Source organism: Sapajus apella, unplaced genomic scaffold, assembly GCF_009761245.1.
Source record: "Sapajus apella isolate SASKATOON/1434 unplaced genomic scaffold, GSC_monkey_1.0 scaffold17, whole genome shotgun sequence".
Taxonomy (NCBI): domain Eukaryota; kingdom Metazoa; phylum Chordata; class Mammalia; order Primates; family Cebidae; genus Sapajus; species Sapajus apella.
In genome coordinates this window covers 31,642,357-31,661,822 of record NW_022436957.1, presented here as the reverse complement: position 1 = coordinate 31,661,822, position 19,466 = coordinate 31,642,357, and the positions used below count along the sequence as shown (strand labels likewise).

The 19,466-nt window shown below is 37.2% G+C and overlaps 1 protein-coding gene across 1 annotated transcript in view; it reads right to left on the bottom strand.

Annotated features, from left to right (window-relative positions):
* Positions 1–19,466, bottom strand: part of CFAP47 (cilia and flagella associated protein 47) — a 443,615-nt gene that overhangs the window by 246,305 nt on the left and 177,844 nt on the right. The window contains exons 31-32 of the mRNA XM_032286197.1: positions 4,709–4,790; positions 3,703–3,831 (exon numbers count right to left, since the gene is read on the bottom strand). Coding sequence (XP_032142088.1) covers positions 3,703–3,831; positions 4,709–4,790 — 211 coding nt within the window. The remainder of the gene's footprint in view (positions 1–3,702; positions 3,832–4,708; positions 4,791–19,466) is intronic.

Sequence of the window (19,466 nt, the reverse complement as noted above, 5' to 3'; positions counted from 1 at the left end):
AGCTGTTGATCTAGCATATGTGAATTGCATCATTTTAGCATTTTGTATAGAAGTTTAATGAAACTGCCTTGTTTCATTCTGGCAGTTGTGTTCTACAAGTCCTACATTTCAAATCTCACATATTATAAAAATGCAATTTAAAGACTTTGAAAAGGACCCCCATCCATTTCTGTTTATTTCTTGGAAATACCAAATGATAAATTTCTTGAGTACAGCTGATGAGATATATGTTTGGGACTAATTACATGAACTGGCTCAGGAATCATCTGTCATCTGTCACATCTGCTCTGCAAATGAGACAAGATCTGCAAGCGACCCTTTACTAAGAATACAGATTTAATGATGGACCGATATGGACCATGGATGTAACCTTTAGTATTGGATGAGCCATTGCACTGAGTGCTTAATTCTACAGCAGTGTTTCTGCAATTATCAGTGATAAACAACTTATTAATTTTCTTTTTACCACAGAAGGATAGTTTGGTAAAATACTCTGAAAATAAATTGCTTGAAAAATTAAAATGTACACAAAGTATAAGACTCCATCACCTGCAAATCCAAATATACCTTGGGCAAAAAGTGTTACTATTTATCCGTTACCATGCAAATCACACCAAGCATGAGTTGAAGGAATGGAGTAAGAATTACAGAGGCAAGAATGTGTTGTAAGCTGTGCCACCTAAGATGAAATCTGGGTAAATCATATTTAGTGATTCATACTCAGTAAATTCTTTCATACTCTCACAAAACATTGCTTTGAATTATCTTTCATTATTGGTAAAAATTTAATTCAAGAAATGTAATAGCACCCTTTAAAGTCAATAGATTGGCCACAAAATTGAACACAGTCCTGCGCTATCACACTATGTCACTATGGAACATTTAAAAGACTTCAAAACAACACTGACAAAACAACTACTAATAGTATATATTTGCATACATTGAGTGCTATCCCACCCCATCATTGCACTTTCAGTTTCACATAAACTTTGCTTTTATATTTGGTTTATTTTTTATAAATGACAGCTTTTTAAATTATGTATTATTTTAACCCACTGGCACAGAAAACATAATTTTCATTTTTACGCATCCATAAAAATCTCTGGATTTTTTAGACTAATGAGATATTTATTTGGACTTGTTCTGAAGAATCATCTTGACTAGGCTTACATGGACCCAAAGTAAAGAACCAATTGCCAGTTTATGTATAATCTTAACTTTAGCTAAAGAGATGCCTGATGGTTTAACACTTATTTGGAGTCTCTTTAACTAAAGAAATGTATAGCAAGAAATTTATAAGATATCCAAGTTCATTGAGAATCCAAACGAGGATAGTGTACCAGATTAAGCACTCATACCTCATTGTCAGTATTTTGTATTGCATAATGAGAAATTACTAATTACATTGAGGGTGCTGCATGACTAGAAAAATGAAAAGATTTCTTAGACTTGAAGGCTGTCCTGTATTGAAATGGTCCTTGCCCACCATACTCCACTATTGTAACCACTTCCGACATGAGTGTGGAGTGAGTGGGACACTGAAAGCTATGATTTGGCTATTGCTGTGCATTCTGTGTTATACCTATCTTTTGTACTTCCTTAAAACTAAGCTAACATGTTGCTACACGAAATCTACTATATTTCACAATTTTGATTATCAAACCAAACCTAAGACCATGCTTCCGGTAAAGCAGAGTAGGCCCTATATGACTAACAGTGCAAAAGAGCATATTTCCAGCATTAACAACCAGTCACCAATGAAATGAATTTTCCCACAGCCTTTGTGCCTAACAGAGGGAAATTTTCTTGGAGGATTTTAAAGGATGTTGGCATCTTCGATTATGGCTGAGTAAAACGGATTTTAGAATATCACATCTAATGTGGATTATTATTGTGTTACAATAAAGATAAAAATGAGAGCACACACAGCAACAACTTATCTGTTCAAATCTCGACAATGGCAAAAAATCTCCTGAAAGCGAGCCAGTGAGCACATAATTCAAGAACATATTTCTTGCATATGTTAACACTTTGAGCTATAATCCTTGGCATCTGAAAATCTATGTTACCTTTCTTATACTTAATTGATAAAAGCCTTCTGTGCACTTTAAATCGGAACTTATTTGCTTGTATGTATAGAAAATTTTAATAAGTGTGGATATCTAGTTTCTTATGCCACAAAAGATTGCAAATAATAGGAAAAAGAACTACTGTAACCAGGCAGGTGATAATAGCAATTGAAGGGAAGAGAGGTAATAGTTATTTACAAAAATAATGGGGATAAAGTATTAAAAAACCAAAAAGAAAAAAAAATCAAGCATCTGGGCACTATTTGGAAGAGAAACAGGCCTATATAACTCAACGAGTCCTACAGTCACCACTGTGCTAGATACCTTGGTAATACAAATGCAATTCTGAATAATGCCTCTGTAGATTTCATGTCCCGCCTTTAGCAACAAATATTCCAATTATATGATGTTATAGAGGGATTTTGAACAGGTTTGGGGAAAATATGCCTAACCTGAAGACCACTGCTCTCTGATTAAAAGTATAAAAATATTTTATGAAATTGTGCAACAATTTTAAATAAAAACTTGGCCCGGCATGGTGGCTCATAATTGTAATCTCAGCACTTTGGGAGGCCAAGGTGGGCAGATCATTTGAGCTCAGGAGTTCAAGACTAGCCTAGGAAACATGGCAAAACCTCTCTCTACCAAAAATATAAAAATTAGCAGGGTTTGGTGGTGCACATCTGTAGTCCCAGCTACTCTGGAGCCTCAGTTTCTTCATTGCTAAATTGAGGATTTCAGTTGTGAGGATTTAACATTAAAAATTTATTTAGAGTCTTACACATACTACTCATTATTCAGCTCTTAATTTTGCCCTTTCCTTTGAGTCAGTAATTCCTGATTCTATTTAATTCCTCCCTTGTTCTAACTCTCAGTTCTATAGCTCACCTGTCTTGGGTTGCAAAGTATGAAGACAAAACAAAAGCCTCCATTGGTCCTAGTAGACAAGATCTATAGTGCTATATTTGAAAACCTAGGGAATGATTCATGGACTGAAATCAGGCCTTGTTTATGCAATAAGGGTATAGAGTATAGAGGTATAATTTATGCTATGTTAATCTGCCCACAAATGCAATTTGGCAGGAAGTAAGTTCGAGAATCTCATAAAAACCTGCTCCTGCCTACAGTTGTATGAATCCTTATGAATATCATTTTATAGCAAAAAACTACTGTGTATTAGATGTGGAGACAATAATTTTCACCACTACTCATTCTTTAATTCTCCCTTTTAGTACTAGAATATTACTGTAGCTACTCATTCTAGAGAGTATATTTCTCAACTTCTCTTACAGCTAGATGTGACTATCTGACTGAATTCTGCCTAATGGAATTTGAAATGTAAAAGACATATTTTTCAGGTCACATCCTTTAAAGGTAAATCCTTGCCTCCAGTAATCCTTTATCTGCTCTTCCTTCTTCAGAGAAAGCAGACCCAAAGATGAAAACCTAGTACTGAGGAGGGAAGAGATACAAGCTTTGACCACTCACATCTCGGCAGTTCCATGAGAAAGCAAGAAAAGAACATCTTTTTAAGGCACTGTGTTTTTGAGTCTTTCATAGCAGCATTATCTATAATTAATATATAATTTATATTAATCAACAGAAAAGCAGCAAACAATAGTGGAAATGTTACCTTGTATATCTGTAGAAATATATCTGTCCATGCCCGTTTACTCCACTCTTCAAATTTAGACATTTCTATGACAACAGAACATTTTTCCTGAGGTGTACAGGAACTCTCAGGCGTGGTATGAGTGGAAGACTTTAAGAAATAAAATAGTACAACATTAATTAAAATTTAAGGCAAATTTAGAATACAAACTTTTTTTTTTTTTTAACAAAATATGTGCATGCCTTTTCCATACTTTAATCAAGAACTCTAATTCTCCATGTGCCAACAATAGAAAATATCAACACAGGAAACTTTATGGAGCACACAGGCTCATATTTAGGTCACAGATTTATTCACTCAATGCACCTACTAGATCACTCTGTAGAAGAAGTGACCAAACAACATACAAAGTTCTTCTGATTGCTGAGCCAAGAAAGAGTCACACCCTTTGGGTAAGGCAACAGGACCTCAGCATAGTGCCAAAGAACAGGCAGGCAGTTGGTTCTCTACTCATGTCACATGACAAGCACAGTGAGAGTCTTACAACCACAGTTGCCTCAAAGTTTGCAGATTCCTTCAAGACCACTCCCCTCTCAATAGGTTTCTACATAGTGAACAATATATTATGACAAACCTATGTATTTCTTGCTTCATTTCTATTTTCCTCTGAAAATGAAGGAAAAAAGTGGCACATGGTGGTGAAATAAAACCAGTATTTGGAAAATATATATTCTAAAAGTTTAAGAATAAAATTTCCATAACCCCACCTTTGTCTTCATTTATAAATTTTCCAAAGTAGCAATTATTTATATATTTAAGAAAGCCATGTAATCATTTTCGCACAGGAACGCGACAGAAATTTTTAGACAAATGTCCAAAACATACAGGTTGTCCAGAAATCACGAACCTTGTAATATTTTGTATATAAAACTCAAGGACTCTGAAATAGAATATTCTAACATAGGCCAAATACCAGTACATACAATAATAAATGTGTAGTTTGTTCCAACAAATTATGATTTCTTACCGTAATTTCAATCCACCTCTTATAGTCTTCTGGTTCAAGCAAAAATTCTGGCAGTATATGTGAAGTACATCCTCCTTGAGCACTAAAATTAGAAAAAGAAAAATTCAAATTATGGTAAGATACGTGATCTATATACGATTTGCATTGACCATCAATTAAATATTTCAATAGTCATATTTTTGTATTTGCTACATTTTATTTTTCAAATTAAAAAGTTATATAATTAGCCAGAGGTGGCAGTGGCCACTGGATGAAGCTTCTCTGCCTTCGGAAAGGGGATGGAAGAGTGAAAAGAAAGCATCTTATGGTTTGAGTGCCATCTCAGCCACAGTACAATATAACACCAGGTGGTATTCTAGCTTTTTTTTTTTAACTCTAGTTCCTGGGCTTGAACAGCACCTCTGGACCCACATGGGGTCTGAGGGAACTCTACACCATAAAGAAAAGATATAGGCCTGGTTGGCTTTGCTACCTGCTAATTGTAACTCTTCAGTCCCCAGAAACAGATACACATTTCCAAGAACCAAGATGATCCAGGAAAACATGACCTCACCAAATAAACTAAATAAGGCACCAAGGACCATTCCTGGAAAAACAGAGAGATGTGATCTTTCAGAGAGAGAATTCAAAATAGTTGTGTTGAAGAAACTCAGAGAAATTCAAGATAATATGGAGAAGGAATTCAGAATTCTATTACATAAGTTTAACAAAGAGATTAAAATAATTTAAAAGAACTAGAAATTCTGGAGTTGAAAAATGCAATTGGCATACTAAAGAATGGATCAATCTTTTAATAGCAGAATTGATTAAGCAGAGTGAGCTTAAGGACAGGCTATTTAAAAATAGATAGAGGATACAACAAAAGAAAGAATAAAAACAATGAAGCACACCTACATGATCTAGAGGATAGCCTCAAAAGGGCAAACCTAAGAGTTACTGGCCTTACAAGGAGGTAGAGAAAGAGATGGGGGAAGAGAGTTTATTCAAAAGATAATAGCAGAGAACTTCCCAAACCTGGAGAAATATATCAATATCCCAAGTCAATATACAAATATCCAATATCCAAATGAATTTTAGAACACCAAGCAGACTTAACCCACAGAAGACTACCTCAAGGCATTTAATAATCAAACTCCCAATGAAGCCTACCTCAAGGCATTAAATAAGTAATCTCCCAAAGATAAAAAAAAAAGTTTTAAATGATCCTAAAAGCAGAAAGAGAAAAGAAACAAATAACATATAATGGGGCTCTGATATGTCTGGCAGTAGACTTTTTAGTGCAAACATTACAGGCCAGGAGAGTGGTATGACATATTTAAAGTGCTGAAGTGAAAAAAAAAATAGAGTATTTAGTGAAAAAGTAATAAAGAGTTTACTAGACCCCTAACAGTAGTTGAGAGATTTCATCAACACAAGACATGCTAACCGGAATACTTCAAACAGAAAGAAACCATAAGTAATCACTTTAAGGTACAAAACTCATAAAACTCACAGGCAATAGTAAGTACACAAAACAACCACAGTTTATTACAACATTGTAACTGTGGTGCGTAAACTACTCTTAAGTTAAACAGAAAGACTAAATAATCAACCAATCAAAAATAATAAATACAAAGCCACAGACACTACAGTAAGATATAAGTAGAAATGACAAAAGTTAAAAAAACAAGGGGATGAAGTTAAGGTGTAGTGTCTTTTATTAGTTGTTTTTTTTTAAATTTTTCTTGTTTATTGTTTGCTTGTTTATACAAACTGTGTTAAGATGTTATCAGCTAAAAATAATAGGTTATAAGATACTATTTGCAAGCCTCATGGTAACCACAGACCACAAAACATATGACAGATACACAAAAAATAAAAAGCAAGAAACAAAACCATATTACCAGAGAAAATCACCTTCACTAAAGTTAAACAGAAAGAAAAGAAAGAAGACAATAAGAAAACAAATTTTTAAAAGGCATAAGTAAGTCCTTACTTATCAATAATAGCATTGAATGTAAATGGACTAAACTATTCAATCAAAATACATAGAGTAGTTGAATGAATGAAAAAAGATCCTATGATCTGTTGCCTAGAAGAAACACACTTCACCTGTAAAGATGCACATAGACTGAAAATAAAGGGATGAAAAAAGATATCTCATTCAAAGGGGATTAAAAAAGAACAGGAGTAGCTATACCTGTATAAAAAAAAACTATACAAAAAGTATAAGAAGAGACAAAGAAGGTCACTATATAATGATAAAAGGGTCAATTAAGCAAGAGGATATAACAATTGTAAAAAAATACATGCACCAAACACTGGAACAACCAGATATACAGAGCAAATCTTATTAGACGTAAAGAGTGAGACAGACCAAAAGATAATAATAGCTGGAGAGTTCAACCCCACTTTCAGCATTTGATAGATATTTCAGACAAAATCAAGAAACATCAGACTTCATCTGCACTATAGACCAAATGGATCTAATAGATATTTATGAAAGTTTTCCTCCAATGGGTGCAGAATACATATTGTTTTCCTCAGCACAGGATCACTCTCAAGGACAGACCATATATTATGTCAACAAATAAGTCTTAAAACATTCAAAATTTAAAATTATATCAAGCATCTTCAATGACTACAATGGAATAAAACAAGAAATCAATAAGAAGAGGTATTTGGAAACTACACAAATATATGAAAATTCTCAAATGTGTTCCTGAATGACCAGTGGGTCAATGAATAAATTAAAAAGTAAATTGAAAAATATCTTGAGATAAATGATACTGGGAACACAACATACCAAAACCTATCATATATAATGAAAGCAGCACTAAGAGGGAAGTTTATAGCTATAAGTACATACTTCAAAAAGGAGAAAATCTTCACACAAATAACCTAATGTTCCATCTTAAGGAAAGAGAAAAGCAAAAATAAATCAAATCCCAAATTAATAGAAGAAAAGAAATAATCAACATCAGAGCAGAAATACATGAAATTGAAATAAATAAATCAACAAAACAAAAATTGCCTTTTTGACAAGATAAAGTTGATAAACCTTTAGTCAGACTAAGATCAAAAGAAAGAAGATACAATAAATAAAATCAGAGATGATAAAGAAGGCATTACAATTGATACTGCAGAAATTTAAAGGATCACAAGTAGCTACTATGTGCAACTATATAGCAATAAATTGGAAAATCTAGAAGAAATGGACAAAGTCAAAAACTGACACGTACAACTAAGACTGTATCAGGAAGAAATCCAAAACCTGAACAGACCAATAACAAATAACAAGATGTCAGCCGTAATAAAGAGTCATCCAGTAAAGAAAAGCCCAGGACCTAAAGGCTTTTCTGCTGAATTCTACCAAAACATAACTAGATGCAATGAGTTATTAAATTCTAAACTTAATCACTAAAAATTTGTTTCTTAAAAAATTCTAGCTTAATCCCTAAAAATAAGTTGCTCATTTATTGCAGAGTAGATATTTCACTTGTAAAAAAGTTCTTACCTACTGTGTTATCAAGTTTAAATGGGGAAGCTGATAACATTTATGATAATTTTGTATTTTAATACAATAGTTCCATGATGAAACATATGCACATATCTCAAATTAATGACCTGATTTTATTAACCATAATGTCACTTTCTAAATGTTAAGTAATTTTATCACAGTCAACATATCCTGATAGGCATGTATTTGCAGATAAAAAGCAGATAAATCTGAATGGCATGACTTTAATGTCAAAATTATTCTTCCGTACCCGCATCCTCACATCATAAAATGTCACAACACCCCCGTTAATGTCAACACTACTGGGAGTTGTGCCAAAAAGAATTCTACAAGAATAACACAATGATTGCAAGTACCATAGAGTTTAATGATCAAGAGGTTGTTTGATTTCCATAACATACATACAATCAAGATTGACTTAAGTATGTAAGCCTCCTTCTTTTGCTCACAGTTAATATTTATTATATTTTAAGAGTAAAACTTTATGAACAAAATGCATTCAGGTTTTAGATTTATTGAATTAGAGTACTTACCTTATTGAATCAATTATTGAGGACCAAAAGTACAAACTGTGAAAATTAAAAGCCATGTGCCATTATAAACCTACTAAAATTTAAATAAAGTTTCCATTCTATCTAATAAATGTGAGAATATAATTGATAAATACTGGCTTTTTGACATTTTTATGTCAACAAGACATTTATTACTCATAGAATGGATTTTTAAAATAAATATTCCATTTCAGTGATAGTGATATCACAAGAATCAGTTTCAGTATGTCACTAACGGTTACTATATTGGAATAGTTTAAGGAAATATGTAAGCATGTGAAAGCCTTAGGCTATAATTCATTTAATAACAATAACAACAATAATCTCTATATGTCATGTCATACACATTGTATTATTTCTAATTCTTTTTTAATTTTTATTTTAAGTTTAATGGTATATACGCAGTTTTGTCATATAGGTAAACTTGTATCATGAGGGTTTGTTGTACAAATTATTCTGCCACTCCAATATTAAGCCTAGCATCCATTGGTTATTTTCCCGATGTAACTCTTCTAAAAACCAACTTAGTTTGAAAATTATCACCCTTAATTTTACATAATGAACTTAGATGTAAAACAGGTGAAGTAACTTGTGCAAGGTCACAGGAATACAAGAGAACTGGAATATAAGCCTACATCTGCATGATTCAAAAGCCATGCTCTTTCAACCCAGTTCAGTCCACTCTTCCAGGATTACTTCTTGGATTGTTTCTTTGAAATATTTTTATTCTTAGATACAATTCCATTAAATAAGATACCATAATGGTCATGCATAAGTGAGAAGGATATAAAATTTGTCTTTTTCTTTTCTTTTTTTTTTTTGAGACAGAGTTTTGCTCTTGTTGCCCAGGCTGGAGTACAGTGGCACGATCTCTGCTCACTGCAACCTATGCCTCCCAGGTTCAAGCGACTGTCCTGCCTCAGCCTCCTGAGTAGTTGGGATCACAGGTGCCCCCCACCAGGCCTGGCTAACTTTTTGTATTTTTAGTAGAGACAGAGTTTCACCATGTTGGGCAGGTTGGTCTTGAACTTCTGACCACAGGTGATCCACCTGCCTTGACCTCCCAAAGGGCTGGGATTCAGGCTTGAGCCACAGCACCCAGCCCAGGATATAAAACTTACAAGGATAAAAGTGAAAATCACGAGTGGAACCAAATTTACATATAAGAGGATGTGAGTTGTTTTTCATAGGTATGTTTATTTTGGTGAATTAATTATTTATTTAAAAACTCAATGGAATTTAAAAATAAGAGTTATAATAGCTTTATATTCTTGTGATGGTCTACTTTACAGTTACAATGTAGGGCAGAATATGTTCATAGTCTGCTTCTGTTTTTGTTTTACACTACCCAAATTTTAAATTTTTAAAAATGTTATTATTTTCAATGAAAAGTAATGACAACATAAAAATGATAATAATTACAAACAAGTGAAATTGTATAAAAGGATATTAGATATGATATTGGTAAGCTCAAGGTGCCATAACAAAATACCATAGGATAAGTGGCTCAAATGAGACATTTATTCTTTTAACCATCTGGATGCTGTAAGTTCAAGATCAAGATGCCAAAAATTTGGTTTTAGGTGAGGCCTCTTTTCCTGGCTTGTAGATGGCCATCTGCTCACCGTATACTCACATAATATTTTCTCTATGCTCAGAGAGAGAGAGAGAGAAATCTGGCATCTCTTTCTCTTCTTAAAAGGATATCCGTCTGACTGGATTAGGGCCCTACCTTTATGACCTCATTTAACCTTAATAACACCCGTAAAAGCCTTATCTCCAAATCAAATCACATTGGGGGTTAGGATTTCAACATATGAATTCGGGATGGGGCTCAATTCAGTCCACACCGGACACAAATGACAAGAAATATATTACTGCAAATATATCCATACAAAATTTATTATAAAATATAACATCCAATTACATAATATTTTTTCATAATATAACACATATGGTCTAAACTATACCCAATCACAAAGCTCATATGTTGAAACCCTAAATTTCAGTACCTTAGAATGTGAGTGTATTTGGAGTTAGGGTCTTTAAAAAGATAACTAATGTAAAATGATATAATTAGAGTAGCATGAAATCCAGTTTGGCTCATGTCTTTATAAGAAGATGAAATTTGAACACACAGAAAGCCACCAGGGAAATGGGTACACAGAGAAAAAAACCATGTGAGGACACAGCAAGAAGAGGTTATCTGCCAGCAAATAGAGCCTCAGAAGAAACCAAAACCTGACAATACCTTGGTTTTAGGCTTCCAGCCTCCACAACTGTGAGAAAATTAATTTATGTTGTTTGCTCCAACTTGACCCTATCATTTGTTACACTCTCTTTCCTGGAATGCAAACTCTTCACCCTTTCTTTTACCACTACTTTTTATAGTTCGCAGCATTTTCTTCATTCTTATATAAATGTCCTGAGATGCAATTTCAACGTTTTATCCCTTATACCACACAAATTCAAAAGGTAAATCTCTGTGAAAGAAAATGTTTAAAATAAATATTTAACGAACATTGGCCCCATTCCGTGATGCCAGTGATCCTGGTGTTAGAAATTCCAGATGAAAGAGATGAGATGTGGTTTCTGCCCTAAGATGCTCACAGATTTGCAGGATTCACTGACTCAGGGATAAGTAAGTGGAGTTGAAAGTGATTTACAAAATTCCACATAGCTTTGCTATTTCCTTAACTGCTATAACCATTCTCATTCTCCCACCTAGATTGAGTAGAGAAGGATATAGAGAAAATGCAAAATTGCATTTCCATGTATCTTTAGGTCTTCTACTCAGAGTCTCTTTACAGTAATTCTGTTACTTGTGATTAACAGTCAAAATTTCACTCCTGCCTATCCACGCCACATAGCGCCTGGGAAAAGGTAGACTCATTGTCAAATAAATACCATTTTAACTTTAGGTTTCTTTACTTTCATGGTTACCTTATAAAGCCGTGAATCTAATATTTATATTTTTCATTTGATATTTTATATAAGAGGGTCCCTCAAATTGTGTAAGAACTCTCAGAACTAGGATCATCCATGCTGGATTTGGGCTTACATGAGATAGGGAGAGGGACTCCTATATTTGTACATGAAGGTTGGTGACTGCATTTCTGGATACTTGTTCTTTTTAGGCTGTGCCTCCTTTTGGCCTGAAATGTCTTTGTCATGTAGGCATATGCTACTGATGTCTGAGATGAGGATCTTCTGTCTCTGCCCTTAGGCCCATCAAGGACCCAGAGGTCTCCTATAACTGACTCAGCCACTCCCTTGTCCTCATGTATTTGTCATTCCTGTTGTGGCATCAGGGCCAGCCAACTGCCACTCTTCTGCCTCTGCAGTGGGGTCCCTCTAACATCCCAACACAGAAACTGTCATGACAAGTGGCCTGGATCTTGATTCCATCACCTGAAGTGATTTAAAAACTTCTAGCAACCTAGCAATCCACAAGGAACCAGGCCAGTTTTGCCTCATTACCATGATATTGAGAGCCTAAGAAAGGAAATAAAATATTTTAGGTAACATGTCAAAGTTTTAATACATAGCATTGCTAGGGACTCAAAAATCCTGAATTGGAAATTTAAAAACTGAATATCAAATCTTTAATTTATATTCCTGCTGTAAGAGTCCCCTTCTTGCCCTTCATCTCTATTCCTGCTAGGATAGATGAACACCTCTGAGAAACAATGGAGCAGATTCCATAAACAAAGATGCAAAAGAGAAAATCACAATAATGTGAGGATGATCCAAGATGGCCGTTTAGGAACAGCTCAGGATTGCAGCTCCCAGTGAAAGCGCAGAGGGTGAGTGGACGCCGCGTTTTTATTGCCCACAGACTAGGAAATTCCCGGGCGGAGGAGCTCCACGGTCGCCAGCGCGGCTATTTCGGCCAGCGCGGCTGTGCCGGCCAGGGCCGCTGCTTTGCCCTGCGCAGCTGCTTTGTCGGTGCCCCGGAGCCGCGGTTCTCCTTACAAAATACACCGGTCCGGGGGCCCTTTTGGCTGGCGATTGGAGCCACGGGAAGTCGCCCATTCGCCGGTTCAAAAAGGGGACTGAGCAGAGAACAAGGACAGTAGATTCCAGGGCAAAAAAAAAAAAAAAAAAAAAGCACCACAAACCTCAGTGCCGCTGTTTAAGCCAGCGCAGTGAGTGGCCGCAGGGGAAAACAAACAGACCCCGGCGCCTCTTCAACAGGCGACTGGAACACCAACTTAAAAAAGGCTCTGAGGCAGGGAGCCAGGCGATCAGGCTCGGCTGGTCCCACCCCCACAAAAGAACAGCAACCAGAAACTCTGGATCGAGAGTTCCACAGCAAGCGCAGCTGAACCCGGGACGGTCCAGCTCTGTGGGGGAGGGGCGTCCACCATTACCGAGGCAGCCTGCCAGGACTGAGGTAGTCGGCCAATGCTGAGGCAGCCCGCCATTGCCAAGGCAACCCGCCATTGCTGAGGCAGCCCGCCGTTGCCAAGGCAACCCGCCATTACCGAGGCAGCCCGCCGTTGCCAAGGCAACCCGCCACAGCACAGAGACTCCGCCTCAACAGAGGCGGGCCACCATCGCCAAAGCAGTTCTAACTACACCCATATAAACAGGACTGCAGGGAAGTTCACTCGGCAGCGGGCCGGAGCCCACAGCAGCTCAGCAAAGCTGCTATAGGCCGACAGTGACTAGCCTGCCTCCTTGCTGGGCTGGGCAGGTCTGAAGAAAAAAAAAAAAAAAGAAGGCGGCAGCATAACGGAAACTCATAAATAAAGCCCTAAATCCCTGGGACAGAGCACCTGGGAACAAAAAGCAGTTTATAAGTTCTGCTGCAGCAGACCTAAAAGTACCTGCCCAACAGCTCTGAATGAAGAACAACAGAGCTCACAGCTCACCATTTGAGATCCTATAAAGAAGAGGCCGTCTCCTCAAGCAGCTCCCTGACCCCTATATGTCCAAAAAGACACCTCATAAAAGAGAGATCAGATTGACACTAGGCGGGTATCCTTCTGGGACAAAGACAGCAGAAGAAGAAAACTGGTAACAACCCTTGCTGTTCAGCAGCTGAACCCCAGGCAAGCAGGGCCTGGAGTGAGCCTCAGCAGACCTACAGCAGAGGGGCCAGACTGTCAGAAGGAAAACCAAGAAACAGAAATAACCTCATCATCAACAAACAGAACGTCAATCTGAAAGATTTGAGACCCAATCTGAAAGACAGCAACTACAAAGTCGACAGGTGGATAAATCCTTAAAGATGGGAAGAAACCAGTGCAAAAAGGATGAAAACACCCGAAACCAGAACACCTCTCCTCCTACAAGGGATCACAATTCCTCACCAGCAAGAGAACAAGGTTGGATGGAGAACGAGTGTGATGAAATGACAGAATCAGAGTTCAGAAGGTAGATAATAAGAAACTTCTGTGAACTTAAACAACATGTTCTAACCAAATGCAAAGAAACTAAGAGCCTTGAAAAAAGATTTGATGAAATGCTAACGAGAATGAACAAAATAGAAAGGAATATAAGTGAATTGATGGAGCTGAAAAACGCAACACGAGAACTTCGTGAAGCATGCACAAGTATCAACAGCCGAATTGACCAAGCAGAAGAAAGGATATCAGAGGTCGAAGATCAACTCAATGAAATAAAACGGGAAGGCAAGACTGGAGAAAAAAGGGTAAAAAGGAATGAACAAAGTCTCCAAGAAATGTGGGACTATGTGAAAAGACCTAATCTACGTTTGATAGGCGTACCCGAATGCGACGAAGAGAATGAATCCAAGCTGGAAAATACTCTTCAGGATATTATCCAGGAAAACTTCCCCAACCTAGCAAGGCAGGCAAACATTCAAGTCCAGGAAATACAGAGAACACCACAAAGATATTCGTCAAGAAGAGCAACCCCAAGGCACACAATCGTCAGATTCACCAGGGTCGAAATGAAGGAGAAAATACTAAGGGCAGCCAGAGAGAAAGGTCGGGTTACCCATAAAGGGAAGCCCATCAGACTCACAGCAGATCTCTCAGCAGAAACCCTACAAGCCAGAAGAGAGTGGGGGCCAATATTCAACATACTTAAAGAAAAGAACTTTCAACCCAGAATCTCCTATCCAGCCAAACTAAGCTTCATAAGTGAAGGAAAATTAAAATCCTTTGGGAACATGAAAGTACTCAGAGATTTCGCCACCACCAGGCCAGCTCTACAAGAGCTCCTGAAAGAGGCTCTACACATATAAAGGAACAACAAGTACCAGCTCAACTAAAGGGCAAAACAGCCAGCTAGCACCAAAATGGCAGTATCAAATTCACACATAACAATATTAACCCTAAATGTAAATGGACTAAATGCCCCAATCAAAAGACACAGACTGGCAAATTGGATAAAAAGACAAAACCCATCAGTGTGCTGTATCCAGGAAACCCATCTCACATGCAAGGATACACAAAGGCTCAAAATAAAGGGATAGAGGAAGATTTACCAAGCAAATGGAGAGCAAAAAAAAAGCAGGAGTTGCAATTCTCATCTCTGATAAATTAGACTTTAAAGCAACAAAGATCATAAGAGACAAAGAGGGACATTACATAATGGTAAAAGGATCAATGCAACAAGAAGAGCTAACGATCCTAAATATATATGCACCCAATACAGGAGCACCCAGAATCATAAGGCAAGTTCTTAATGACTTACAAAGAGACTTAGACTCCCACACAATAATAGAGGGAGACTTTAACACCCCATTGTCAACATTAGACAGATCAACCAGACAGAAAATTAACAAGGATATCCAGGACTTGAACTCAGACCTGGACCAAGCAAACCTAATAGACATTTACAGAACTCTCCACCCCAAATCCATAGAATATACATTCTTCTCAGCACCACATCACACCTACTCTAAAATTGACCACATAATTGGGAGTAAATCACTCCTCAGCAAATGCAAAAGAACGGAAATTGTAACAAACAGTCTCTCAGACCACAGTGCAATCAAGTTAGAGCTCAGAATTCAAAAACTAACCCAGAACCGCACAGCTTCATGGAAACTGAACAACTTGCTCTTGAATGGTGACTGGATAAACAATGAAATGAAGACAGAAATAAAGATGTTCTTCGAAACCAACGAGAATGAAGACACAACATGCCAGAATCTCTGGGACACATTTAAAGCAGTCTCTAGAGGAAAATATATAGCAATAAGTGCCCACATGAGAAGAAGGGGAGATCAAAAATTGACACCCTATCGTCAAAACCGAAAGAGCTAGAGGAGCAAGATCAAAAAAACTCAAAGTCTAGCAGAAGACAAGAAATAGCTATGATCAGAGCAGAACTGAAGGAGATAAGAGACACAAAAAACCCTTCAAAAAATCAATAAATCCAGGAGCTGGTTTTTTGAAAAGATCAAGAAAATAGACAGACCACTAGCCAGATTAATAAAAAAGAAAAGGGAGAATAACCAAATTGATGCAATAAAAAACGATAAAGGGGATATCACCACATATTCCACAGAAATTCAAACCATCATCAGAGATTATTACAAACAACTCTATGCACACAAACTAATAAACCTGGAAGAAATGGATAAATTCCTGGACACTTGCCTCCTGCCAAGCCTAAACCAGGAAGAAGCCGAAACCCTGAACAGACCCATAACAAGGTCTGAAGTTGAGGCAGCAATTAAGAGCTTACCACCCAAAAAAAGCCCAGGTCCAGATGGGTTCACAGCTGAATTCTACCAGACATACAAAGAGGAGCTGGTACCATTTCTTCTGAAACTATTCCAAACAATACAAAAAGAGGGAATTCTTCCAAAATCATTTTATGAGACCAACATCATCCTGATTCCAAAACCCGGCAGAGACTCAACAAGAAAAGAAAACTTCAGACCAATATCCATGATGAACATAGATGCAAAAATCCTCAATAAAATACTGACAAGCCGATTGCAACAGCACATCAAAAAGCTTATCCATCATGATCAAGTAGGCTTCATCCTGGGGATGCAAGGCTGGTTCAACATACACAAGTCTATAAACGTAATTCACCACATAAACAGAACCAAAGACAAAAACCACATGATTATCTCAATTGATGCAGAGAAGGCCTTTGACAAAATTCAACAGCCCTTTATGCTAAAAACCCTCAATAAGCTAGGTATCGATGGAACGTATCTCAAAATAATAAAAGCTATTTATGACAAACCAACAGCCAATATCATACTGAATGGGCAAAAACTGGAAGCATTCCCCTTGAAATGTGGCACCAGACAAGGATGCCCTCTCTCACCACTGCTATTCAATATAGTATTAGAAGTTCTAGCCAGAGCAATCAGGCAAGAAAAAGTAATAAAGTGCATTCAAATAGGAAAGGAGGATGTCAAATTGTCTCTATTTGCAGATGACATGATTGTATATCTAGAAGACCCCGTCATCTCAGCCCCAAACCTCCTGAAACTGATAAGCAAGTTCAGCAAAGTCTCAGGATACAAAATCAATGTGCAAAAATCACATGCATTCATATACACCAATAACAGACTTAAAGAGAGCCAAATCAAGAACAAACTTCCATTCACAATTGCCACAAAGAGAATAAAATACCTAGGAATACAACTAACAAGGAATGTAAAGGACCTCTTCAAGGAGAACTACAAGCCACTGCTCAATGAAATAAGAGAGGACACAAACAGATGGAGAAACATTCCATGTTCATGGTTAGGAAGAATCAATATCGTGAAAATGGCCATACTGCCCAAAGTAATTTACAGATTCAATGCTATCCCCATCAAGCTACCAATGACCTTCTTCGCAGAACTGGAAAAAACCACCTTAAACTTCATATGGAACGAAAAGAGGGCCCGCATAGCCAAGTCAATTCTAAGCAAAAAGAACAAAGCGGGGGGCATTACACTACCAGACTTCAAACTATACTACAAGGCTACAGTAATCAAAACAGCATGGTACTGGTACCAAAACAGAGATATAGACCAGTGGAACAGAACAGAGGCCTCAGAGGCAACACAACATATCTACAACCATCTGATCTTTGACAAACCAGACAAAAACAAGCAATGGGGAAAGGATTCCCTGTTCAATAAATGGTGTTGGGAAAGCTGGCTAGCCATGTGCAGAAAGCAGAAACTGGACCCCTTCCTGACACCTTACACTAAAATTAACTCCAGATGGATTAAAGACTTAAACATAAGACCTAACACCATAAAAACCCTAGAAGAAAATCTAGGCAAAACCATTCAGGACGTAGGTGTAGGCAAGGACTTCATGACCAAAACACCAAAAGCATTGACAACAAAAGCCAAAATAGACAAATGGGACCTAATCAAACTCCACAGCTTCTGCACAGCAAAAGAAACAGTCATTAGAGTGAATCGGCAACCAACAGATTGGGAAAAAATTTTTGCCGTTTACCCATCTGACAAAGGGCTGATATCCAGAATTTACAGAGAACTAAAACAGATTAACAAGAAAAAAACTAACAAGCCCATTCAAAAGTGGGCAAAGGATATGAACAGACACTTTACAAAAGAAGACATACGTGAGGCCAACAAACATATGAAAAAATGCTCATCATCACTGGTCATCAGAGAAATGCAAATCAAAACTACATTGAGATACCATCTCACGCCAGTTAGAATGGCGATCATTAAAAAGTCTGGAGACAACAGATGCTGGAGAGGATGTGGAGAAATAGGAACACTTTTACACTGTTGGTAGGAATGTAAATTAGTTCAACCATTGTGGAAGACAGTGTGGCGATTCCTCAAGGACCTAGAAATAGAAATTCCATTTGACCCAGCAATCCCATTACTGGATATATATCCAAAGGATTACAAATCGTTCTACTATAAGGACACGTGCACACGAATGTTCATTGCAGCACTGTTTACAATAGCAAAGACCTGGAACCAACCCAAATGCCCATCGACGATAGACTAGATAGGGAAAATGTGGCACATATACACCATGGAATATTATGCATCCATCAAAAACGATGAGTTCGTGTCCTTTGTAGGGACATGGATGAACCTGGAAACCATCATTCTCAGCAAACTGACAGAAGAGCAGATCAAACACCACATGTTCTCACTAATAGGCAGGTGTTGAACAATGAGAACACATGGACACAGGGAGGGGAGCACTACACACTGGGGTCAGTTGGGGGTAAATAGGGGAGGGACGGTTGGGGGTGGGAAGCTGGGGAGAGATAGCAAGGGGAGAAATGCCAGATTTAGGTGATGGGGTGGAAGGCAGCAAATCACACTGCCACGTGTGTACCTATGCAACAATTTTGCATGTTCTTCACATGTACCCCAAAACCTAAAATGCAATAAAATAAATGGGAAAAAATAAAAAAAAAGAAAATCACAATAATGTATTCAAAAATATATTAATTATACTACATAATTACAAGTAATAAATGCCATTTTCATTGTATAGGAGCATGGAAGACGGAGTAATAACATGTTCAACTCAATGCTAAATAAATTACTGCCTATGGATGTGGGATATTTCAGTGTACAAGGATGCTGCAAGTGCAGGACAGAGAAGCAATGTGAATTCACCAGTACTCTTCTGAGAATGTAAATGTACATTGTTTTCCCATTTCTTGGCCACTTGCCACTTAATATTTGCAGAGGAACACAGATATTATGATGACAAGTTTTTTCCCCTTTTGTATCAACCATTTAAAATTCCTTTTGCCTGCCTACTATTTT